The sequence below is a fragment of the Cryptomeria japonica genome, chromosome 9 (genome assembly GCF_030272615.1).
Source record: "Cryptomeria japonica chromosome 9, Sugi_1.0, whole genome shotgun sequence".
NCBI lineage: Eukaryota > Viridiplantae > Streptophyta > Pinopsida > Cupressales > Cupressaceae > Cryptomeria > Cryptomeria japonica.
In genome coordinates, this window is record NC_081413.1 from 389,094,012 (window position 1) to 389,114,492 (window position 20,481).

Genomic DNA, 20,481 nt, shown 5'->3' on the forward strand with positions numbered 1-20,481 from the left:
ATCTCTCGGGATCATCGTCCTTGCCTATGAGCTCACTTTTGTGACTCTTGTATTTGTTTCTGATGTCAAATCGAACCCACTCGGATAGAAAAAAAAGGGTGCCTACTAACTCATAATACTTCAAGATAGATATAAACTATGTTTATATAAAGTATGTTTGACTAACTCAACTTTATAGGTATTTCATTCGTATTCAATACTATTTTATTTAAATTTTTGAACAAATTCTACCTCGATGGTTAATATGCTTGTATCTAACGTTTATAGATTAGAATTTGTATTTTTCTTTAAACTTTTTGCTAATATTGGACTCTCACCTCTGTCTGAACCACGGCGTTAATTTCACAACTAATTGGGCTTTGTATATGAATTACCTTGGACCATGGTGTAATTTATAGATCTAATTTGCCCAAAATTATAGGTTTAAGTAATAGAGGAGAAATCATTTGAGGAACTTGACAAAATTATCTGTATATTTACCTGTTATTAAAAAGCCTCTACTGTAGTGCAAAATGCAGTTAGTTTAAATTGTCTTCCATGTAAGGTGCAATTTACGCTCTTCATGTCTCTTAAGTTGTCCTATAGGATCTATTAAAATTATGTTCATTGACTTAAGTCTAAGCCCTGAAGTATTGAAGAGTTAATTATCTGATCTTTATTATGGACCGAAATTTGCTACGTGATTTAACCATGAACCTTGTATAATGTCTACTTGACATCCTTGGAGTTAGTCAAGATAATCTTCTAAGAGGTTTCACAATGTCATGCAATTTGACATTTCCCTTTCAACAATATTATTTGACTACCTCTACCATAAATAAATGTTCTCACAATGTCAAGCAATTTGACATTTCCCGTTCAACAATATTATTTGACTACCTCTACCATAAATAAATGTTCTTGAAATTTGATAAAGGAAAACATGACCCAACAGGCAACGCATGTCTTATTAACTCCACGAGATTGTCCTTTACAGTGGAAAGCATTATGTCTTAAACACAAGGAAGGCTAAAAGTCGCCATATTTATGTTGCCAATCAGCACTAAATATATATATATAATTATCTTACACAAATACCAGTTATATCCATGCCAACAACCTCGAATCCCATCAAAAGCTTAGAGCTTCGTCTGTGTATCGGTATGAATTCCACACTTTCACCATAAAATTAAAAAACTATCCTAGCAATTCCTCACCACACATTTTCGTCTGTGGATCACTATGGATTCCACATTTTCACCATAAAATATATGTTTTACTCAAATAAACTACCTTCACATTTCCTCCCTAGAGCAGTTTCAACTACTAAAAACAGTTTTCAGAAAAATAAATGTAACTGCTCTCAGACAAGAAAAATAAACCAACAATTACCATATCATGTCCTTAACAACAAAAACTTTATAACAATTAAGTTTCAGCTTACCTCAAAAAAAGAACTAATCTGGCATTCCCCCCTAAAGTAATTTCAACCATATAATTTGACTGAACCCTATAAAAATGAAAGTAATTGCAGACGACAAAGGAAAACATATTCCAACAAGCAATATTTTGCTCCAGATATGAATGTGAAAAATGTTTTGCAACTCAAGATATACCAATGAGGAAAAAATGGAAGTTAAAATTTACTCTCATTTATCAAATTATTCGTAAAGGCCGCTTAAGCCTAAACTTGTGAACTTCTTAATGTTCTCTACAATGTAAAAAAGGCCTTATTAATGTTTTCCTCCCGTAATTTCCCAAGTCACTTTTCTAAAACCAGCTGAGATTTAATCAACTACTGCTAACTGCAAGGATATAGTGTCAGACGGATCATAACCACATATTTATATCCTGCAAGACATCAAAAACCAAATATGGTTATACTCCAGATGTTAGTGTTATTATTTTTTAAATCATTCCATCCATTTGATATAGAAAAGGAAGAGTCGAGCTCAAACGGATAACAATATTTTAAAACCAGCAGTAACTTACTATCACGAAGCAAAGGTATCTTGGACATTTTGAAGGTAAAAATAAGAATAGATCACCTCATTTTAGAGTTCATCATTGCCCGTACTGGTTTTACTTTCGATTACAGGTTCTCTATTTTTTTGAATGAAATCAAGGATGTCTTCCTTCGTTCTGTCTCCTTCATATTGAACCGTTTTGCCACTGGCAGAAACCATATATAATGTTGGATATCCCTTTATATCAAACAGCTTGGAAGGAATATCATTAGCTGTAGCATCCTGCCCATTTCGGATAAAGAAAGAAAAATATCAAGCAATCTCCAAATTATACAAATAAAATTTCACAGTAATAACAGCTGTCCAAGATTTATCTGTATGCCTGAATTTATAATACAAGAGACTTTCACATTTACGTTCAATCATAAAATGAACTCAATTACATAAACCATGATACTCAAAAAGGCAATCACAATCCATTTTACAAAGGTTCTCTTTGAGGGTCTCCCACAGCTTCAACACTTCAGCCCTACAATGTAACCCATGGAAATAAATTACAACAACTCGTCATCCTAAAAAAAATTAAAAAGAACCTAGCACTCAAATAAGGAACAGACATGGCTTCGAAGAAAATTTCCTCAGAAGCTGTTGAAAATTGGGTACCGAAGATACACATCAACTGCCAAAAGATCTCATGACCATGTAGTAGCAGTAAAGCGGTCAATATATTTATATGTAACATGGAATGTAAATTTCTGTTTAAAAATTTTTGAGTTTAAAAATTTAAAGAGAATCACTGGCAGCAAAAGAAAGAAGACACAGAAATAACAGAGAAAAGAGATTTAGCAGAAAATCATGAATCTTTATTGAGTTGTTCAAAACTAGTTTCACCTATTGAAGGCTCATCAGTGTTTGGTATAGGGGTGGGTTTTGCAAAAAATAAGAAATTTTAAATTAAAAAAAAAAAAAAAAAACTAATGCTAAAACCCTAAATGCTGGTTAAGGTTGTTGGGGTATTTCAAAAAAACTAAAACCCTAATAGTAACCTTAAATACTGAATTTCAGCATTCTTCCTTTAGGGTGAGGATTAAGGTTTTTTAACAAAAAACTAAAACCCTAATGATTTCGGCATTTAGAACTTTAGGTTGGGGTCTTTACAAAAAAAACTAAAACCCCAACCCATAAACGCTAAAACAATTTAGCATTTAGAAAGTTCAGATTTTTTGTAGGGTTAATTCACACTTTCTACCCCAAAAATAGTCAGTATTTAACCATGATGATTAATTGTGAACATTTAAATTTATTTAGTAACAAGGTACTTAGAACCGTTTGCAAGAAATCCAATACAAAGCTGCAAAAAATTGATTCTTAAGCCCCTCTATATTTAAACCAAATACAACATTCGACAAAATTACCCTCTTGCACCCCAAGTAATGCTCCAACAATATAATTGAGGGCTATAGAAATTGGAGTGATACTTTTCCCTACAATTATTTTTTCTTACTATTCTCCGGTCTTCTTTATCTTCCTTTTGATGATTTTCATTTAGCTATAAATCCAACACAAGGGGGATCACGGTGCTAGACAAAAGATATTGATTATTTGCTCAAGACTGCACCTTCTAAGCATGTCATCAAATAGATTTATAACGTTTCCATAACATCTTTTTCAATGCCAATCTAGTCTCTCATATACTGCTTTGTGCTCATGTAAATCTTTCTTCCACGTACCTTTGAGTATATGGAAAGGTTTGGTAAACCAAGAGAATTATTCTTTTGTACAAGCACTCTTCCGTGTACCTTCAAGTACATATCGAGATGCAGTATATTGGTTTGCTTGGCATTGAGAATACAAGTATTTTGAAAGGCTTGGTAGATTGAGAGATGCTCTTTCACACCATTACACATCCACATACCTTCAAGCATATGTGGAGGTGATGTATTGGACAGTTTACTATTTAGCATCGGAGATATAGGTATATTGAAAGGTGGGAGTGATAGAGTTGGAGAGATTAAGAATTCTTCTGGAAGTGATAATGAAAAAGCTACAAAATTGAAATATATGAAAGCTTAAACCAATTTTTTATGCGAGTTTTCAACACCTATAGTAAGAGTTTTAAGACTAGTGAATAGGAATTAAATCCTCCATGTGTTATCTGTATGCGGGCATGGATAGAGACAAGGAGGTGCTGAGGGCTAGGGCAGCAAATAATACGGACAAGTACATGTCAGTTTGGAACATGATGACAAATGAGATCAGCAATTGCAACCCCCCTCCATGTTAGATACTATCGAAATTCATCGTTGTTCTATAGTCCAACATCGAGAGACAAAATTGAGGTTACACGAGGCCTCTATTTGAATGCATGGAGATATTGTTCTTCACCCAAATAGAGCTAGCTATCTACAATATGGCAAAAAACCTGCCAATATACAAGCGTGTAAGGGGTTTTTTTCTTGAACATAGCAAAAAAACTGCCAATATATAAGCTGCAAGGCAAGAAGGCCTTCAAACCCCATAAGCTCCATGAACTTTTGACAATCTCTATATTGTAGGCATGCACATTATAGGTGTTACGCTAAGCTTTGACTGTAATGAACATAATTAACCAAGAAGCATAAATTGGGAAAAATTCTAAGTTACCGGTTCTTGTGGTTTAGGCCTGGGTCCGGGCCCTGGTTCATGCCCGGTCCTGGTCCGGCCTGGGTTCAACGTGGGTTCCACTCGGGCAGCCACAGGGAACCCAGCCACCTGGGAAGGACCCGGGTGGAACGCAGGTCGAACCCAGGAGGACCCAGGTGAACCCAGGCCCGTGGGTTCCCAAAAACAGGGCCCACGGGTCAAAAAACAATAAAAACCAATAAAAAAGTACTTAAAAAAATAGTTAATTAATAATTAAACCCTAATTCGCCCCTTTATGATGCATTTCATGCATCAAAACATTCATTCAACTCATTCTATTTGCATTTTTGAAGATATTTTCTCTAAAGCCGGGTTTCTTAGTTTTTGCATTTTTCTTCGAAGGTAGAGACTATGAAGATGTGAGACACGCATAAAAGGCATAGGAATCACTGGAGAAGGAAGATTTAGTCATCAAAGGTGAGTGAATCTGAATTTTTTACAAGTTTTTAAGAATTTTTTTAAGTTTTTTTCAAATTTTTTTTTTTTTTTTTTTTAAGTTTTTCTAAAAAATTTTAAATAAGTTTTGTATATTTTTTTACACTTTCTATGCATAGTATGGGGTTATAATGCCAAAATTTTATCAATTTTTTTCAATAATGCTGTGTTTTCTCTTTTTATTTTAGGTGCATTATTCATATAATCATACATAATGGCTGAAATTGGAAGTGCAAGTGCAAGCTCTAGTTCAATTGCCCAAGCCCGAACTGAAAATAACCCCTTTAAAATTGATCAAGATTCACCACTTTGGCATTATACAACAATGATCAAGCAAGTGTCTGGTGGTGGGGGTTTTGTTTGGAAGTGTAACCATTGTGGCACTGAGTATACCAGCTCATACTATCGAGTGAAAGGCCACCTTTGTTTCATCCCCGGCCGTGGAATAAAATTTTGTAAGGGATCAGATGGCAAGGGGCTGCCAAAAGCTCTAGTTTTGGAATATATTAGAGAACAAGAGGAAGCTGATAGGAGAAGTGGCAAAGCAAAGACTGATCATCCTCTCGTCCAGTCAAGCTCGAAGACTACGAGGCCTTCTAGTAGTATTGGCTCCACAAGACCAGCCGGATTGCATCCTTTCATGCCAAAACCACCAATTGCTCCACTAGAGAATCAAAATGTTGTTGCTTCACGGAAAAGAGGCCCATTGGATACTGCCTTCAAAAATGAAATGAGAGAGATTGCAGATCAGAGCATTGGGCGTTGCATTTATGGCAATGGGCTTCCTTTCAACCTTGTTAGATCACCTTACTTTCGGGACATGGTACATACCCTTTGCAACACACCTTCTGATTATGTTTGTCCAGGGTATGAAAAGGTGAGAACCACCTTATTGGCAAAGGAGAAAGCATTCGTAGAGTCACAGTTGAAAGTCATCAAAGATACATGGCCAGAAACAGGTTTGACCATCGTTTCTGATGGATGGAAAGATTGTAAAAATAGGCCATTGATCAATGTTATAGCAGTGTGCCCTAAAGGGGCAATGTTTTTGAAAGCGGTGGATTGTGAGGGGCAAGTGAAAGATGCAAATTTCATTGCCAATATCCTCATAGAATGCATTGACATGGTGGGGCCTCAAAATGTTGTCCAAGTCATAACGGACAATGCTAAAAATTGTAAGGCAGCGGGGACTATAGTGGAGGCTACATACGGTCACATCTTTTGGACACCATGTGTAGTCCACTCACTCAATTTAATCATGCAAAAGATTGGCACACAAATTGATTGGGTGAAAAAACTGTACGAGGAGGGCGAGGAGATTCAAATGTTTGTGACTAATCATCATATGTCACAAGCCATTTTTAGGACCTTCTCCAAGTTGGAGTTGTTGAAGGTAATTACTAATTTAATTTTTAATTTTATTTTTTAATTTTTATTTTTTTAATTTTTTATAATTGATATATGTTGTGTATTTTTTTATGTTATGTTAGTTAGCTGAAACACGATTTGCATCTCACACACTCGTCTTAAGACGACTTGTGAAGGTGCGAGAGGCCTTGAGTTCTATGGTCATCAACGGATTGTGGAGTGTATGGAAGCAGGCCCGGACAGAAAGAGCTCTAAAAGTAAGAGCATTGATCCTTAGTGAGAAATGGTGGGATGATGTGGAATATGTTTTGAATTTCACTGAGCCCATCATGAGCATGATTAGGTATGCTGATACTGATCGCCCATGTTTGGGTGAGATTTATGACGGCATGGATTGCATGGTGGAGAAAATAAGAGAAGTAATAAAAAGAAAAGTAAATGACCCAACGGAAACATATTTCAAAGTTGTGCAGAATATTATTGTTGACAGTTGGAACAAGATGACCAATCCCTTACATCTCTTGGCATTTGCTTTGACACCAAAATTTTATAGTGCAGAGATGCTTGCAACACCAAGGAGGGTACCACCATATAGAGATGCAGAGGTTGCTTCTGGCTATAGAGCTGCCTTTAAAAAGATATATCAAGATGAAGAGACAAGAAATGTTGTCATGAAGGAGTTTGGCCAATTTGTATCCACAAAAAATCATGATGTTGTAGCTCTCAATGCTAGATATGGGATGGATGCTGATGAGTGGTGGTATATACATGGTCAAGGCTCCGTTTACTTGCAGCCTCTTGCAATTAAACTTCTCTCCCAAGTATGTATCTTTTTATTTTTTATAGTTTTCTAATTCCATTTGATGCTATCATATTTTTATTTTATAATTTATAAATTTCTAATAATTTTTTAACTTTTAACAGGTTGCAAGTTCTTCTTCAGCTGAGCGGAATTGGAGTACATACTCCTCCATCCACTCAGTCAAACGTAATCGTTTGGGTGCAAAGAGAGCTGAGGATTTGGTCTACGTACACTCCAACCTTCGTTTGTTGTCACATAAGGACCTTGAATATAATGTGGGTGCAACAAGGAATTGGGATCTAGCCCATGAGTGTGCTGATTTAGATGCTACAGTTGCACAACTTGCCCAAGTCTCTATAGACGAGGCAGCTATGGAACTTGAGAGAGACTTGGCTAGTGGGTGTGACATTCCATTCGATAGTGGTTCAATTGATGCTGGATTTGAACCACTTGATGACCTTGGGCTTGGGTTGGATGGTTCAGATGAATATGGAATTTAAATCCCATAGATGGCTTGTAATTTGAATTTTTATTGTGTCATGACATATTCACATTTTGAAACTTGAATCAGTTGAAACTTGAAACTTGAATATTATCTTTTTTGCAAATTATGAATATGATATTAGACTTCAGTTATTAGTTTACTGATAACATTTGCGATATACGGATATTTATTGGCATTGGCAATTATGGATTTATGATTTATGTATGGAAAGTCACATTGTATATTTTATTTTTGTATGGATTGTATATATTGAAGATATATATAATGTGTGTATATATAAATTTATAATTAATATATGTAAATATGTACCCGTACCCAAGAAAAAAAAATTTTGCCGAACCCGCGAATCCGAACCCGAACCCAAACCCGAACCGGTAACTTAGGAAAAATTCAAAAAAATCAAGAAAATTGAGGTTACACAATACCTATTTGAGTGCATGGAGATATCGTTCCTCACCCAAAAAGAGCTATCTACAATTATGGCAAAAATGCTGCCAATATACAAGCGTGTAAGGGGTTTTTTTCATGAACATGGCAAAAAAACTGCCAATATATAAGCTGCAAGGCAAGAAGACCTTCAAACCCCATAAGCTCCATGAACTTTTGACAATCTCTATATTGTAGGCATGCACATTATAGGTGTTACGATAAGCTGACTATAATGAACATAATATAACCAAGAAGCATAAATTGGGGGAAAAAAAGGAAAATTGCAAAAAATCATGAATCGGCAAAATTCTCAATTTTTCCCTGTAAAAAACCTAAGTTTTTCCCTGTCATTTTGTCGACTATCAATTTTGACCTGATTCCTGTGATTTCCGTCATTTTTTAAAGTTTCTTTTCAATTTGAGTGTTTTACCAACGATTTCCTGCAGATTTTGTTCACACAATTTTCAGTGGGGGTTTCCAGCAATTTCCGTTAGGGTTTTTAATTACATATTCCATTCGTTTGGATAAAAGACTCTTCCTTGCTTGTTCGCTTGTCGATTCAGGCATTCAACGGAACAGAAAGCTGTTTTCCAAAATCGGAGGAAGAGGATTTTTTAGGTCATTAGCATTTTAAGTTCGATATGGCCCCATGAGGGGACCTTTTTTGTTTTTTTATCCAATTTTTTATTGAATAAAGTGAAGCGGATTCAATCTGTATAGTCTTTAGAAAGTTACAAGTCAAAATAATATTATATCAAATCTGTTTAGAAATATAATATATAATATGACATAGTTATAATATAATAATATATATAATTATATTAATATATTATAATTTATAATATAATAAAATATAATTATTAAATATTAAAATTATAATTATATAATATGACTATTATAATATAATATAAGTATATTATTATTATATTAATAATATGTTATTAATTTATAATAAAATAATAATATATAATATATTCATATTAATATACTATTATATAGAAATTTATATAATAGTATATCAATGTTTAATTATTATTATTATTATATATTTTATAATAATATAATAAAAATATATAAAAAATTTAATCCCATTTTTGGGGGGAAAATCTTATACTTTTGATTTGCCAATTTTTTCCCCAAACGATTTTTGGGGCTATGGATATAACCTCAAAATTATTTGTGTTTTTCAATACAATGGTGGAAATGTTGTGGCCATGAAACAAAACACCTAATGCATTAGATGAATGACTTCGTGTTTATTCACCACAACCTCCACCTGAAACTAAAAAAAGCTTACAGTTCTGAAAAAACTGCAATTGTAATTAGTGTTTTATTTCATTTTCCAAATTTAATTTCTATACGTTAAATATAAGATACCGTCAAGGAAGACTAGCCAGCTAATCTTGACAGGATTGCAAATGATGACGTGGAGCCTCTTTTCAAAGTTGAGGATTTTGTAATCTTTGGGAGGCCAAAACGAATGAAGACCTGCAGCCCTCTAGTGTAGCTCTCTTCCTAGCAGCAAACCGTTGGCTACATCCAACTTTTTAAATCTTTGTACTTTCTTTGTAGGTTGACTTTGTACAAAATAGATTGTAATTGAAACTATTGGTATGTTGTTACGCACTATCCAGTATGCATTGTGCAATGCAATGTAATTGAAGATATGAACATTAATGAAAAAAGACTACATTCCAAGATTCATGGTGTAAACTCCCATTTTTATTTCCTCTCTATGCAATTAAATTGCCTTCATATATAGAAAACAGCAGTTTTTTCCCTTACTTATTCCTGAGAACAACTTTTGCTACTATATGTACAGAAGTGATGTGAAAAGGAATGCATCATATATTAGTACCTACTCAAATGGAAAGTAAATTTTGACTATATAACCATGCATGCGTACACATATTCAAGTCAACTCAGAAACAGATCACCAGAAATAGAGACTATGATTGTATTACCTTTTATGTAATTGTATGGAAATGAAAGAAGTTATAATGTAAAAGCAAACATCAAACATAAACAAAAGCCAATAGTTCCCTAGAATATGGAAGCATTCCAGAGGGCTTACCAATTTAGCAATCATCACATCACTCTCATTCTGAAGAATACCTGCAATCTCATCCAAAGTAGGAGCCAGTTTCTTGCAATGCCCACACCAAGGAGCATAAAACTCGAGAAGCACTACAAATTCGCAACCAAATAAGTACGATATGATACATGGAAACAAATAAAGTCAATACTGTGACACCATACTAATGAATAAACGCACACAGTATGAATATAATTTACTTTGTTTACTAATTCATGGCAAAGCAAATTAAGGTTTGATAAAATATTTTGTCCTTTGTATGAGTATTAAGGTTTAATAGAAGCATAATAAATAGTTTAACAGAAGATCAAAAGCAAATTAATTGTGTTCTTGGTAGCAGACAACTTAAATACTTGGAACATAACCGTTTTGCTAAACAATTTCATAAGATCATATCAAGTGAGAGCCTCTCTACATCAATAGCAAGGTTAATACCATTTTTCCCAGAATCTATGACCATTCCTTGAAGAGAATCTGCCACAACAATTTTCACAGGATCATCATTCTTCTCGGGTATGGGCTCAGACTTTTTGTACTCCTGTAATGTTCCATCCTGCAAGTGAAAAAAATATTACATTAACAAGATGCAGTTCCATGTTGGTTAGATTACTGGTAATGAAATCACCTAAGAACAGTAGGCGACATATACAATTATAATCCACATGTTAGCATACGTTAAAGCAAAGTTGAGCTTTAATTATGCAAAATTAACAAGGATTGATAACAAAAACTCACAAAGTACCCCTTCAACCAGGATTCCATTTGGTCTGCCTTAATTTGCTCCTTAAGAAACTTCTGATCTTCGGTATCATGAATAAGGAAGCATGGCACACCCTCAGCTTTGAGACCAAAGTACTACATTCATAAAAAAGGCCAAATAGTTAGGGCATGTCTCCCATGAATTTATCTAAAACAGCTTCAATTTTACTAATAGCTTGGAAATAATGTTCTCATAAACCAAGTAACCAACACGAAAACCTTCCATATGAGTTAAATGCAATATTACATGCAATTAGAGCAATTAAAATCACAAGTTTTACTCAATTATTCAGGAAAAAAATGTGAAAAAATCGTTGCAGGGATTCTGTAAAAAAAATCAACATTTTGAGGGCAAAAATAGCAAGCCTGGTTAACAATAAATCCCAATTTCTTGCCAATTTCTACTTCTATGCCGATAACATAGAAACAAGAGAATGGTTCAGAAGAATAAACTGCTCTTAATTTCAGTTTAGTTCATGTAATGCAAACCAATAGCATTATTTCCCTTGAAATGATAATTCAGTTAAAAAAAAATTATATTCACAGTTAAGACAAAAAATTATCTGGTAACCGTTAAAACATTTTGTAGTGTTTTAGTTCAAAAACATGGTTATCAAGAGACATATCCAGTATCAGAGACATCCCCGAAACATTCCAACACAGGGTGCTTTTGACTGCCGTCCCCTAAGTCTCTCAACCAGAAATTGTCATCTCCCACCAGAAAACTTGGGGCAAAACGTGGTAAATTAGGCAAATAAATAAAATAAGCTTGCAGCAAAGCAAAATTGAAGGAAAATAAGGAACCATGCCACAGGAAGACAAAAATCCATGCAAAGTTATAGTGATCCGATCAAGTGTAGACTTTTTGAGAGGGACATAAACAATTGTATGACTGATTTCCTGTCATTGTAATGGTCTAAAACTAAATTGCCTTTACCATTTGGCCAACAATATTGAGTGTGCTCAAGACCTATATTACCTTACTTTCACTGAACCATTTAGACTGGCTATGGTACCAGCAGTAATATTGAGTATGCTCAACACTTATATTACCTTACTTTCACTGAACCATTTAGACTGGCTATGGTACCAGCAGTATAAGCAATTTTAATTTCGACTTGTTCAATTTTAAAGTTAGCACCAATATTACCTTACTTACTGAACCATTTAGATAGGCTATGGTACCAACAGTATAAGCAATTTTAACTTCAATTTTTGTTCAATTTTAAAGTAAATGTTAAATTTCATCACTGTTCTTGTTTTCAAGTTCATGTCATGATATTTTGTGGAAATTATTAAATTATATTTTAAAAAATTGACGTCTCCAAGAATCCCCATCTCCCGTTTTTGAAAATTAGACATACGGGTACAGGTAGCAGTCTCTAGCTTCTCCACGTACCCCCCTTTCCTGGTAACTATGGAACTTCCAAATTAAATACTAGTTTGTTGTTCAAACAGTTGCAAGAAGTGGCATGTGTGTTGTAACCCATGAACATATAAGAACAAATAAACTGCTCTATAATCATGATAAGTTTATTCTATTAATTCTCATATGCAATTACTAAGATCTGTCTTATCCACACCATGCCTGCAACGAGATATAACATAAACAGAACCCTTCAAAATCAATGTAAGCTTAAAATTAAGGCATGGTGTGGACAAGATCTGTCTTATCCACACCATGCCTGCAACAAGATATAACATAAACAGGACCCTTCAAAATCAATGTAAGCTTAAAATGAAGCCAATAAAAAGAGAGTTTTGAGCTCTAACATTGAAACTTATAAAGAGACTTGAACTCACATTAAAACTTAGAATGAGACTTGAGCTCTAATATTGGAACTTCAAATTGAGAATTGAAGGATACTAGAATGTTTGTGGCAGTAATTATTGTTGCCAATATCAGCCAAGGCATCCTATAAATCTAAACTATTCAGCTCATGGGCATCCAATATCAGCCAGGGCATCCAATAAATCTAAAGTATTCAGCTCATCGACATCCAAAAAATCACAAACAAAGACATCGTTTAGGGTAATCGCCTACAAAATATTCTGAAAATAAACCCACATTCGCTTCCTAGATAAGGATGCCCATTGCTTGCATGCCACTACAGGCGAGAATATTGAACAAGAAGTTTGACTGCAAAGCAAAGCCCATTATGTAATCTCAAATCTGAAAAGGTGACACTTATCTTGGATCTTCTTGTTTTTCCTTTCCTTGGTTGTTTCCATCTTTAGGATAATCATCATAACTAGCAACCGTGGCCAAAAGAGATTCAATGATAGAATAAAATCCTATCTCATAGTAACGGGTAACCCTTTCATTTGCATTGTGCCTTGAACCATAGCCACTCCTATAATATAAAATACCTTGAATGTGAACCATTTTCCTTCTAGAGGAGGAACAATAAACTTTTGAGGGTAATTTTCCTTATACCTTGATAAACTTAAATTACATTTGGTTTGTGAATTTTTACTTTTGAGGGTAATCTCCTTATACCTTGAATGCAAGTGCAAGGAGCAAATTGAACAACCGAAGCTCAAAAAGACCATGGGAGCACAAAATGCAATGCAACTAAATGAGCAGAGTAAGGACTTTATTTCACTTATAAATATTAAATTCCCAGTGACAAATTTGTCTCATCAATACCCGCATATAGATAGGTATTGCAATCGTGACTAGTTTCGATTATGTTGATTCATATTGCTGGATAAATTTCTATCTATAAGGAGGTGCTAGTTTTAAACATGTACTTCAGTAACTCATTGCAGTAACTAAAGTCTCCTCTTAATGCTACCTTCTACTAGATCTATTTAATGGCCATTAGTTATTTGCATGCCAAAATCCCAAACAATTTAGTTAAGCTTTAGAGATACAGACAAAAAGATTTTTTAAAAATAGACTCACCATCAATCAACTAGTAGTCGCATATGAAATAGAAAAAAGGGTGTGCACAGACCATACATAGGTGGAATATTTACAGTTCCCCATATGGTTATATCTCTCACTACAAGACAGTGATATGGATTCAGAAAAATTATGCAACAAAAACAGCTCAAACTATGAAAATATCATTGCCATTCTAAATAAGCATTTTCATATCCACGAACAGAAAAGTACATGAAGAAAGTGAATGACTAGTTATAGACATATATCCCTTTGTTATCAAGGGACTAAGAATAAAATATAGCCAAAGATACCAAACAGTAACCAGCAAAACATATGCAGAAAATTAAGTAATGCTTTCTAAAAATTACCTGCAAAGCACCTTGACTAGCCTCAAGATCAGCCAGGAGAAATCTTACACCTTTGCCTTGGTAAGACTTTGCTAGCTCTTGATATGTAGATCTATATGTTTCTGCATTGTCTCCACTAAAATTCAGAAAGAACACAGCCTGCCATTTTTTTACCAACCAAAAAATTTGCTTGCTTAATGCTTAGAAGTTAGAACAGCTACCAAAAGGACCAGTAGTCTATTCATGCGATAGAGCTGTGCTTTTTAATTTGAGGCATATCAGTAATGATCAAAAACAATTCAGTAAAAGGGAGAGAATAGTTTTTATGTACATTCTTTGAAAAAAAAAAGATTTGAGGACAAAAGCTTTCATTCATTGCAGACGCAAACAAATAGTTAAAACTGACAATGTAATTTCATTTTTTGCAGATAGCATATTTATATGACACTAAACTTCTGAAGTAAAAGAAAAAGATAATGTTGGAGAATGGAAACAAAGTTGGCACATATACCACAAACAGCAAAATACCGTAAGCTTTCACAAACCAGTCTGGACAGATCGCAGATTCCACTTCAAAACTTCATGGGTACAATTAGTAGTGATAATACTAGTTTATTATATTTTGCAAATCGAAAATTATAAAGATTGCAACACCAAATCAAGTACTAATAAGCAATCATAGACGATAGCAAGATTCAAGCCACGCATGTTTGTGTAATAAGGTAAAAATTAACCTTATAAACTGTAAGAGTTAGACGTATGAATGAATACAGTCCCACCAAATGTGACTGACAAGGCAAGTGGAAGAAGTAACCATCAAAAATAACACTACTAAATTCAACCTTTTTTTTTTTTGAAAAAAAAAAACGTTTTCTTTCATAAGCATCCTTTTGTTTGAGATAATTATACCTTGGAATCTGGAGTGTTGAAAAATTTCAACACATAAGGATGATTTGCAGGGTCCTTGGTCAAAGCTGCTACAAGAGGCATACTGGCTTCTTCAATAAACCTTTTTAATGCCTCAACATTGAAATCCTGCATATTAAGTTAACTGCCATTGAGCACTTTATTGACAATAATATCCTTAACCTTAATATGTATTTGGCACTCCTATCATATAAAGAATATATTATCCTTATAAAGTTTTTCAATATTTCAACATTTTTGCCACTTGCAATTATGGGAAAGCCCAAAGATCTTGTCCTAACCTGAAAATCAGCATATCGCTCATCAAAAGGCTTAAAGATCCTAACTGTCGGTGGTTTAATAGGAAAATCCTTCAAAGGAAGGACTGTAGAATCAGTTGTATGACCAAAATCATAATCTGAACGCAACTCCTCTGTGACAGCGATGTAATTATTGAATTCCTCACCCTCAAGTTTAGGGAATACTCCTACCTGTTCGATCTCAAAACATTATAAATAAAAATCCCATGACAACGATACAAAAACAGGAAAACAATAAAAAAGAACTCATTTTTGCAACCAAGCACATACAATGAACACTTTTTTGTCATCAATAAGACTGCCAGCCTCTTCTGAAGACTTAATTTCTACAGATGCTGGACCAGCTTGCTTTTTCAAATATTCAACAATGCCATCTGCTTCACGAGGACCTTTGTAGTCCTGAATGTTTGCCCCCCCATTCCGAATGATTTTCAAAGTTGGAAAACCTCTCACTTCATATTCACCAGCCAAGGCTTTATTTGATTCTTCGTTAGCATCAATCTTAGCTAAGATGATGGGAGGATCATTATCTTTTAGACTGGCTGCAGCTTTCTCATACTGAACAACAGAAAGTTATCAATTGAGATGATGGCACCAGAATAAAAAAACAAGACACACATAACAAAAGGTGGAATTTATACAAACAAATATTAATGAGAACAAATATGCTTCCATTACCAATATCACTCAATTAAAAAAGGGCTTTAAATATTTAGATTCAGTGAAGCTTAAAACTAGACTTACCTCGGGTGCAAGACGCTTACAGTGCCCACACCTGTTACAAGAAACATCAGTTAAAACATACAAAAATTAGAGCTGAACAAGATCAAACCAAAGACTTAATGGCTATAAACTAACATATTATAGACAAATAACATTGGTAAGGAGAATTGATCATGAAAATGAATTCATTAGAATAATGAACCAAACATTGTGCTTTTCTGCAAGAAGGGAGCTTATTCTGGCTATTACCACAAGATGGTAAGGATCAACCTGTCATGCAAACATTCTTTGAAATTTCATTTCATGAATAAACCAATGAATCTCGTCACAAAATCGGCACCTTTAAACCTCATGGAGTCGGCAATTTAAACTGATGCTAGAAAACTTGACACTGACAACAGGAGTAACAACAGCTCAATAAGTAATTGCTGTGCCACAGAGCCACAACAGACAAAAACCAAGAAAAGGGTACAGCCAGAGTCTTGGAATCCAAAAACCAATAACTGTTGATGACAGTTAAAGATGACACAAATAAGAGATGATTTTAAATAAGTCATGGTAATTATCATATGCAGGCATGTTTAGTCGGGAAAGGCAATGAACACAAATAGGAATTACAGTACAAATTCCTGGCAGGCTAAAAAGAAAGGTGAAGATAACAATAAGTGGCTCAAGAAACATTCACGAAAAATATTTCTGCTTGTCACAAAAAGCATTTACTCCAAGGCAATAAGATATGTTGCAGATCTTAACAAAATGATTGTATTCAAACTATTGTTGGCAGACATAACATCACAAGGGTACCAAAATAATTGTAGTCAAACTGTTGTTGGCAGAAATATTGTCACAAGGCTGGTTGTCACCAAAAGTTGACGTGAAAAAGAGTTACTGAAAAAAAAGTTGCTGATTATGTTATTAGAGCAAATATCACCAGAAAAAATTGATGAGTGAAAAATTGTGTCCAATTCTTCCTTGTATTAATGAATTAAAGATTTCAATAGTGTTCACAAGACCAGCAGTCTATGTGACCAAAAGCAACAGCAAAAGAACAACACATAAAACACTATCACAAGACAAAAGGGTCGTCAACAGCCTTATGAAATTTCCAAACCCTTTTTCTATGGCAGCTAAGTTGGTGTGTACATATTGCCACATACTCTGGTATTCCAATTTTTTATCTTTTTCTGAAAGAGTTTCCCCACGAATTCAAACATAGCATAGCCTTTACATAGAAATCAACAATTTACATAACATGGAGGATGAATAGATACCAACAATATGCAGTAACATGGAGATCAATACGGCAACATCAAGCTTGACCATTGCCACGATGAAATAAATCATTTTTGTCAATGTTTTTTTACTATGTCCTATTTCATGTGACAAGCAAATATGATCAACAAGGGTGGCCAGTTAATGAAGAAACTAACAGAAACGATCAACTAGCTCTTAGCCAAAACAACTTCTTTAGGAAATGGGCACATTAAGTGGGCCACCTACAATTACTCAGCAGATGTTGGCCTTTCAACAAATTTTAGAATTTTTTTAAAAAGTGTCGTGCCTAAAAGTCCCTAACCTGGTAGCGGAAGTATTCAGCCTTCCCTCCCCAGCACTAACTTAAATCTTATAGCTACATCTAGAAGGCTCCTCTTTTACAGGGAAAGATTAACTCCAATTATGTAGCTGCATTATTTCAATTCCATGGGACTGTACCCAGAGTAAAATAGGGACTTAGCACAATAGGAAGTTGAATGAAATGAAACTTAAATCACCAAGACTATCCTCTTAATCAGCCAAACAGAGCAAAAACAAATCATGTAATACCATTTTTTAAAAGGCAACGAGGTTAAAAAGAACTATTAAAATTTAAAAAACAATATTAGGCTTTGATCTTTCAACATTTATCATACACTCTTATAGAAAATTATCTATTCTTCGTATGATATTTTTGGTGAATCAGCTGTGCTATATCAAGCGAATCTTCAGTGACAGTTCAAGTGAAATCATCTCTAAAAAGTTCAAAATTTGAACTGCTAATCCTCACGGGTGAAACAGTGTAATACAGATAAGTGGAATGAATCATCACACAACCTCACTCAAGAGTTGCACCAACCAGATGACCAGGGTTCAGGACTTCATGGGAATACAGCCATCCCTCTGTTATTCCTTCTTTTCCAGACCTAGCCATATAGTTTATTCCTCAAAGAGCACCCAATAAGGTTATGGCTCCATTGAGATAGGCTTCTAAAAAAAAAAAAGAAAAATTAGCGGGTTCGGCTGAAAAAATTAAGGAGCTTTTTACAATCAGGCGGTCCCCTCAATTTAATATAAGCAGCTAACTGTAAATACTATAGCTAAAAATTTAAGAAGGTGGTAGTCCCATTACTTCATTGATAGCTCAAATAGTCCATCTCAAAATTAAATTATTAAACATAAAAAAGAAATTCTCATCCAAAGATTTACCCAAAACTCACAGGATGCTTTCTAAAGAAGCCTCATAGAAAACCCCAACTAAACTGAAAATCTCCAAGCTAAAAAGTAGGGGCTATTCCAAATTATCCTGTAACAGCATTTTCTTAATACCATGGGACCTATCGCTCCATAATTATAGATCCTCAAGCTACTACATGCGACTACTTCAGTCAGCACGGAACAAGAACAAACAAGTGAAGACATATCCATAGCCTCAAATCCCTGTATCGTAGAAACTTAAGTATGACAAAGCAGATGTAGCCAAAAGCCTCTGCCGATTAAAGCTATACCTTCTAATATTCAAAAACAAAACCAAAAAAAAAAAAGAATTTAATTTCTAATCTCAGAACCTCTAATACCTTGACACCCCACAAATATAGCCTTTATTGCCATTCCATTAGTTTCATGCCATTCTGGCATCTCATGGGGTAGCATGCAGCCTTTTAATCTACTTATCCCTGATGGATCTGAACCCTTATCAAAATTATATGTGCGCAGCTTTTCCAAAAAAATTATTGCTCTAAGTCATGGACTAAACATAGCCGTTGTTACGGAAAGAAAAGGAATTTAGCTATATTAGTAAGCGCTAACCCTTACCAAGGAGCATAAAATTCGACAAGGAGGAAAGGATGCTTTGACAGAGCGTCAGTGAAATTGGTGGCATCCAATGTCAAGACAGAGGATTCTCCCTCTGCTTCTTGTTCTTGTTGCTGTGCAGCGCACGAAATCAGGATCGGCGCAAGACAGAGGAACAACATCCACCGGATCGCCATTTTTCTCTTCTGATTCTTCTCTTGCATTTGCCAAACCCCGATGTGAGTAGAACTAGATATAAAACCCCGGCCTTTCTCGCCCGTGACCAAGACAAGCGCTCACGTGCACACAAGCGTTAAAATGTTTATCTTATACGAATACAAGTACAAACGCAAGGGACACATTATACATACTGCTGCCACCCAGGATACAAGTGGCACTGCCACCTCCAACTATGAATGGAAATACCTTCGGCATTTGTTTTATTTTCGGTACTTTCCTTCCTTCGGGATATATTTCATGGACAGCACATGGAATTATTGCGTTTTCGATACGATGAAACAATGTCACAATTAGGAAATAATTGTCTTTCTGATTTGTTTCTCACTCATTCAAAATTAATTCTCCTATAGAGTAGAAGTGGTGGAATACTTAGAATACTTCGTTTCTTTTGACACTTTGTTCTTTTGACGTCCTTGGAAGATCAGCCATCTCTACTTGGACAAAATTTGTTAACATAAAAAGAGAAAATGAAAATAGGAAGGAAATTTTTTGACATTTACGAAGTCAAGCTATTTAAGAGATCAAGAGTCACAAAACTAATATATTTTAGGGTTCTTTTCAATATCAACTTTTCTATTATGAATCTTGATAAGAATCTCGTCATTTTATGAAGTCTTACTTTTTCAAATAGCTCATTTAACTACACACCTTCAAATCGTTTTTGATTGATTATGAATATCTTCATATGTTGTATGCCCTATGATGAAGTGGCACTCAGTTTCGACCACTCTGCTACAAAAGATGCAAGTTCTTCCTTCCCACTCTTCCTTGGGGGTTATCCATCTACCAGTTTCACATCTAACATGATGAGAACCAATCCTTAGTTGTGTTATTAAAATTTTAGCCTTTCTCTTAATTGCAACCCTCAAATAAACTTTTTCATCATGCTTTCATGCGAGGTTGATATCTTTGACATAGTGTGTCTCATTCATCCATCCACTTATTTATTTGATAAATGAACATTTTATATAATAATATCATGATCT

At 34.6% G+C, this 20,481-nt stretch overlaps 1 protein-coding gene across 1 annotated transcript; it reads right to left on the reverse strand.

The window, feature by feature from the left end:
* Positions 1-1,609: 1,609 nt before the first annotated feature.
* On the reverse strand, positions 1,610-19,698 carry LOC131072881 (protein disulfide-isomerase). Its single transcript, XM_058009177.2, has 11 exons — positions 19,277-19,698; positions 16,229-16,259; positions 15,755-16,042; positions 15,467-15,655; positions 15,168-15,293; positions 14,280-14,417; positions 10,998-11,117; positions 10,698-10,815; positions 10,242-10,354; positions 2,028-2,228; positions 1,610-1,830 (listed from the first exon to the last, which is right to left on the reverse strand). Exons 1-10 carry the CDS (start codon positions 19,477-19,479, stop codon positions 2,034-2,036), a joined length of 1,521 nt encoding a protein of 506 aa, XP_057865160.2. The 5' UTR covers positions 19,480-19,698; the 3' UTR covers positions 1,610-1,830; positions 2,028-2,033.
* Positions 19,699-20,481: the final 783 nt, after the last annotated feature.

Bases quoted from the DNA above. Each gene is read 5' to 3' on its own strand.
- LOC131072881 (XM_058009177.2), bottom strand. From the start codon at position 19,479: ATGCAAGAGAAGAATCAGAAGAGAAAAATGGCGATCCGGTGGATGTTG. The intron at 16,260-19,276 runs GTAAGGGTTAGC...TTCTTGTAACAG, and splicing joins GTCGAATTTTATGCTCCTTG to GTGTGGGCACTGTAAGCGTC. The intron at 16,043-16,228 runs GTAAGTCTAGTT...TCTGTTGTTCAG, and splicing joins GTAAGCGTCTTGCACCCGAG to TATGAGAAAGCTGCAGCCAG.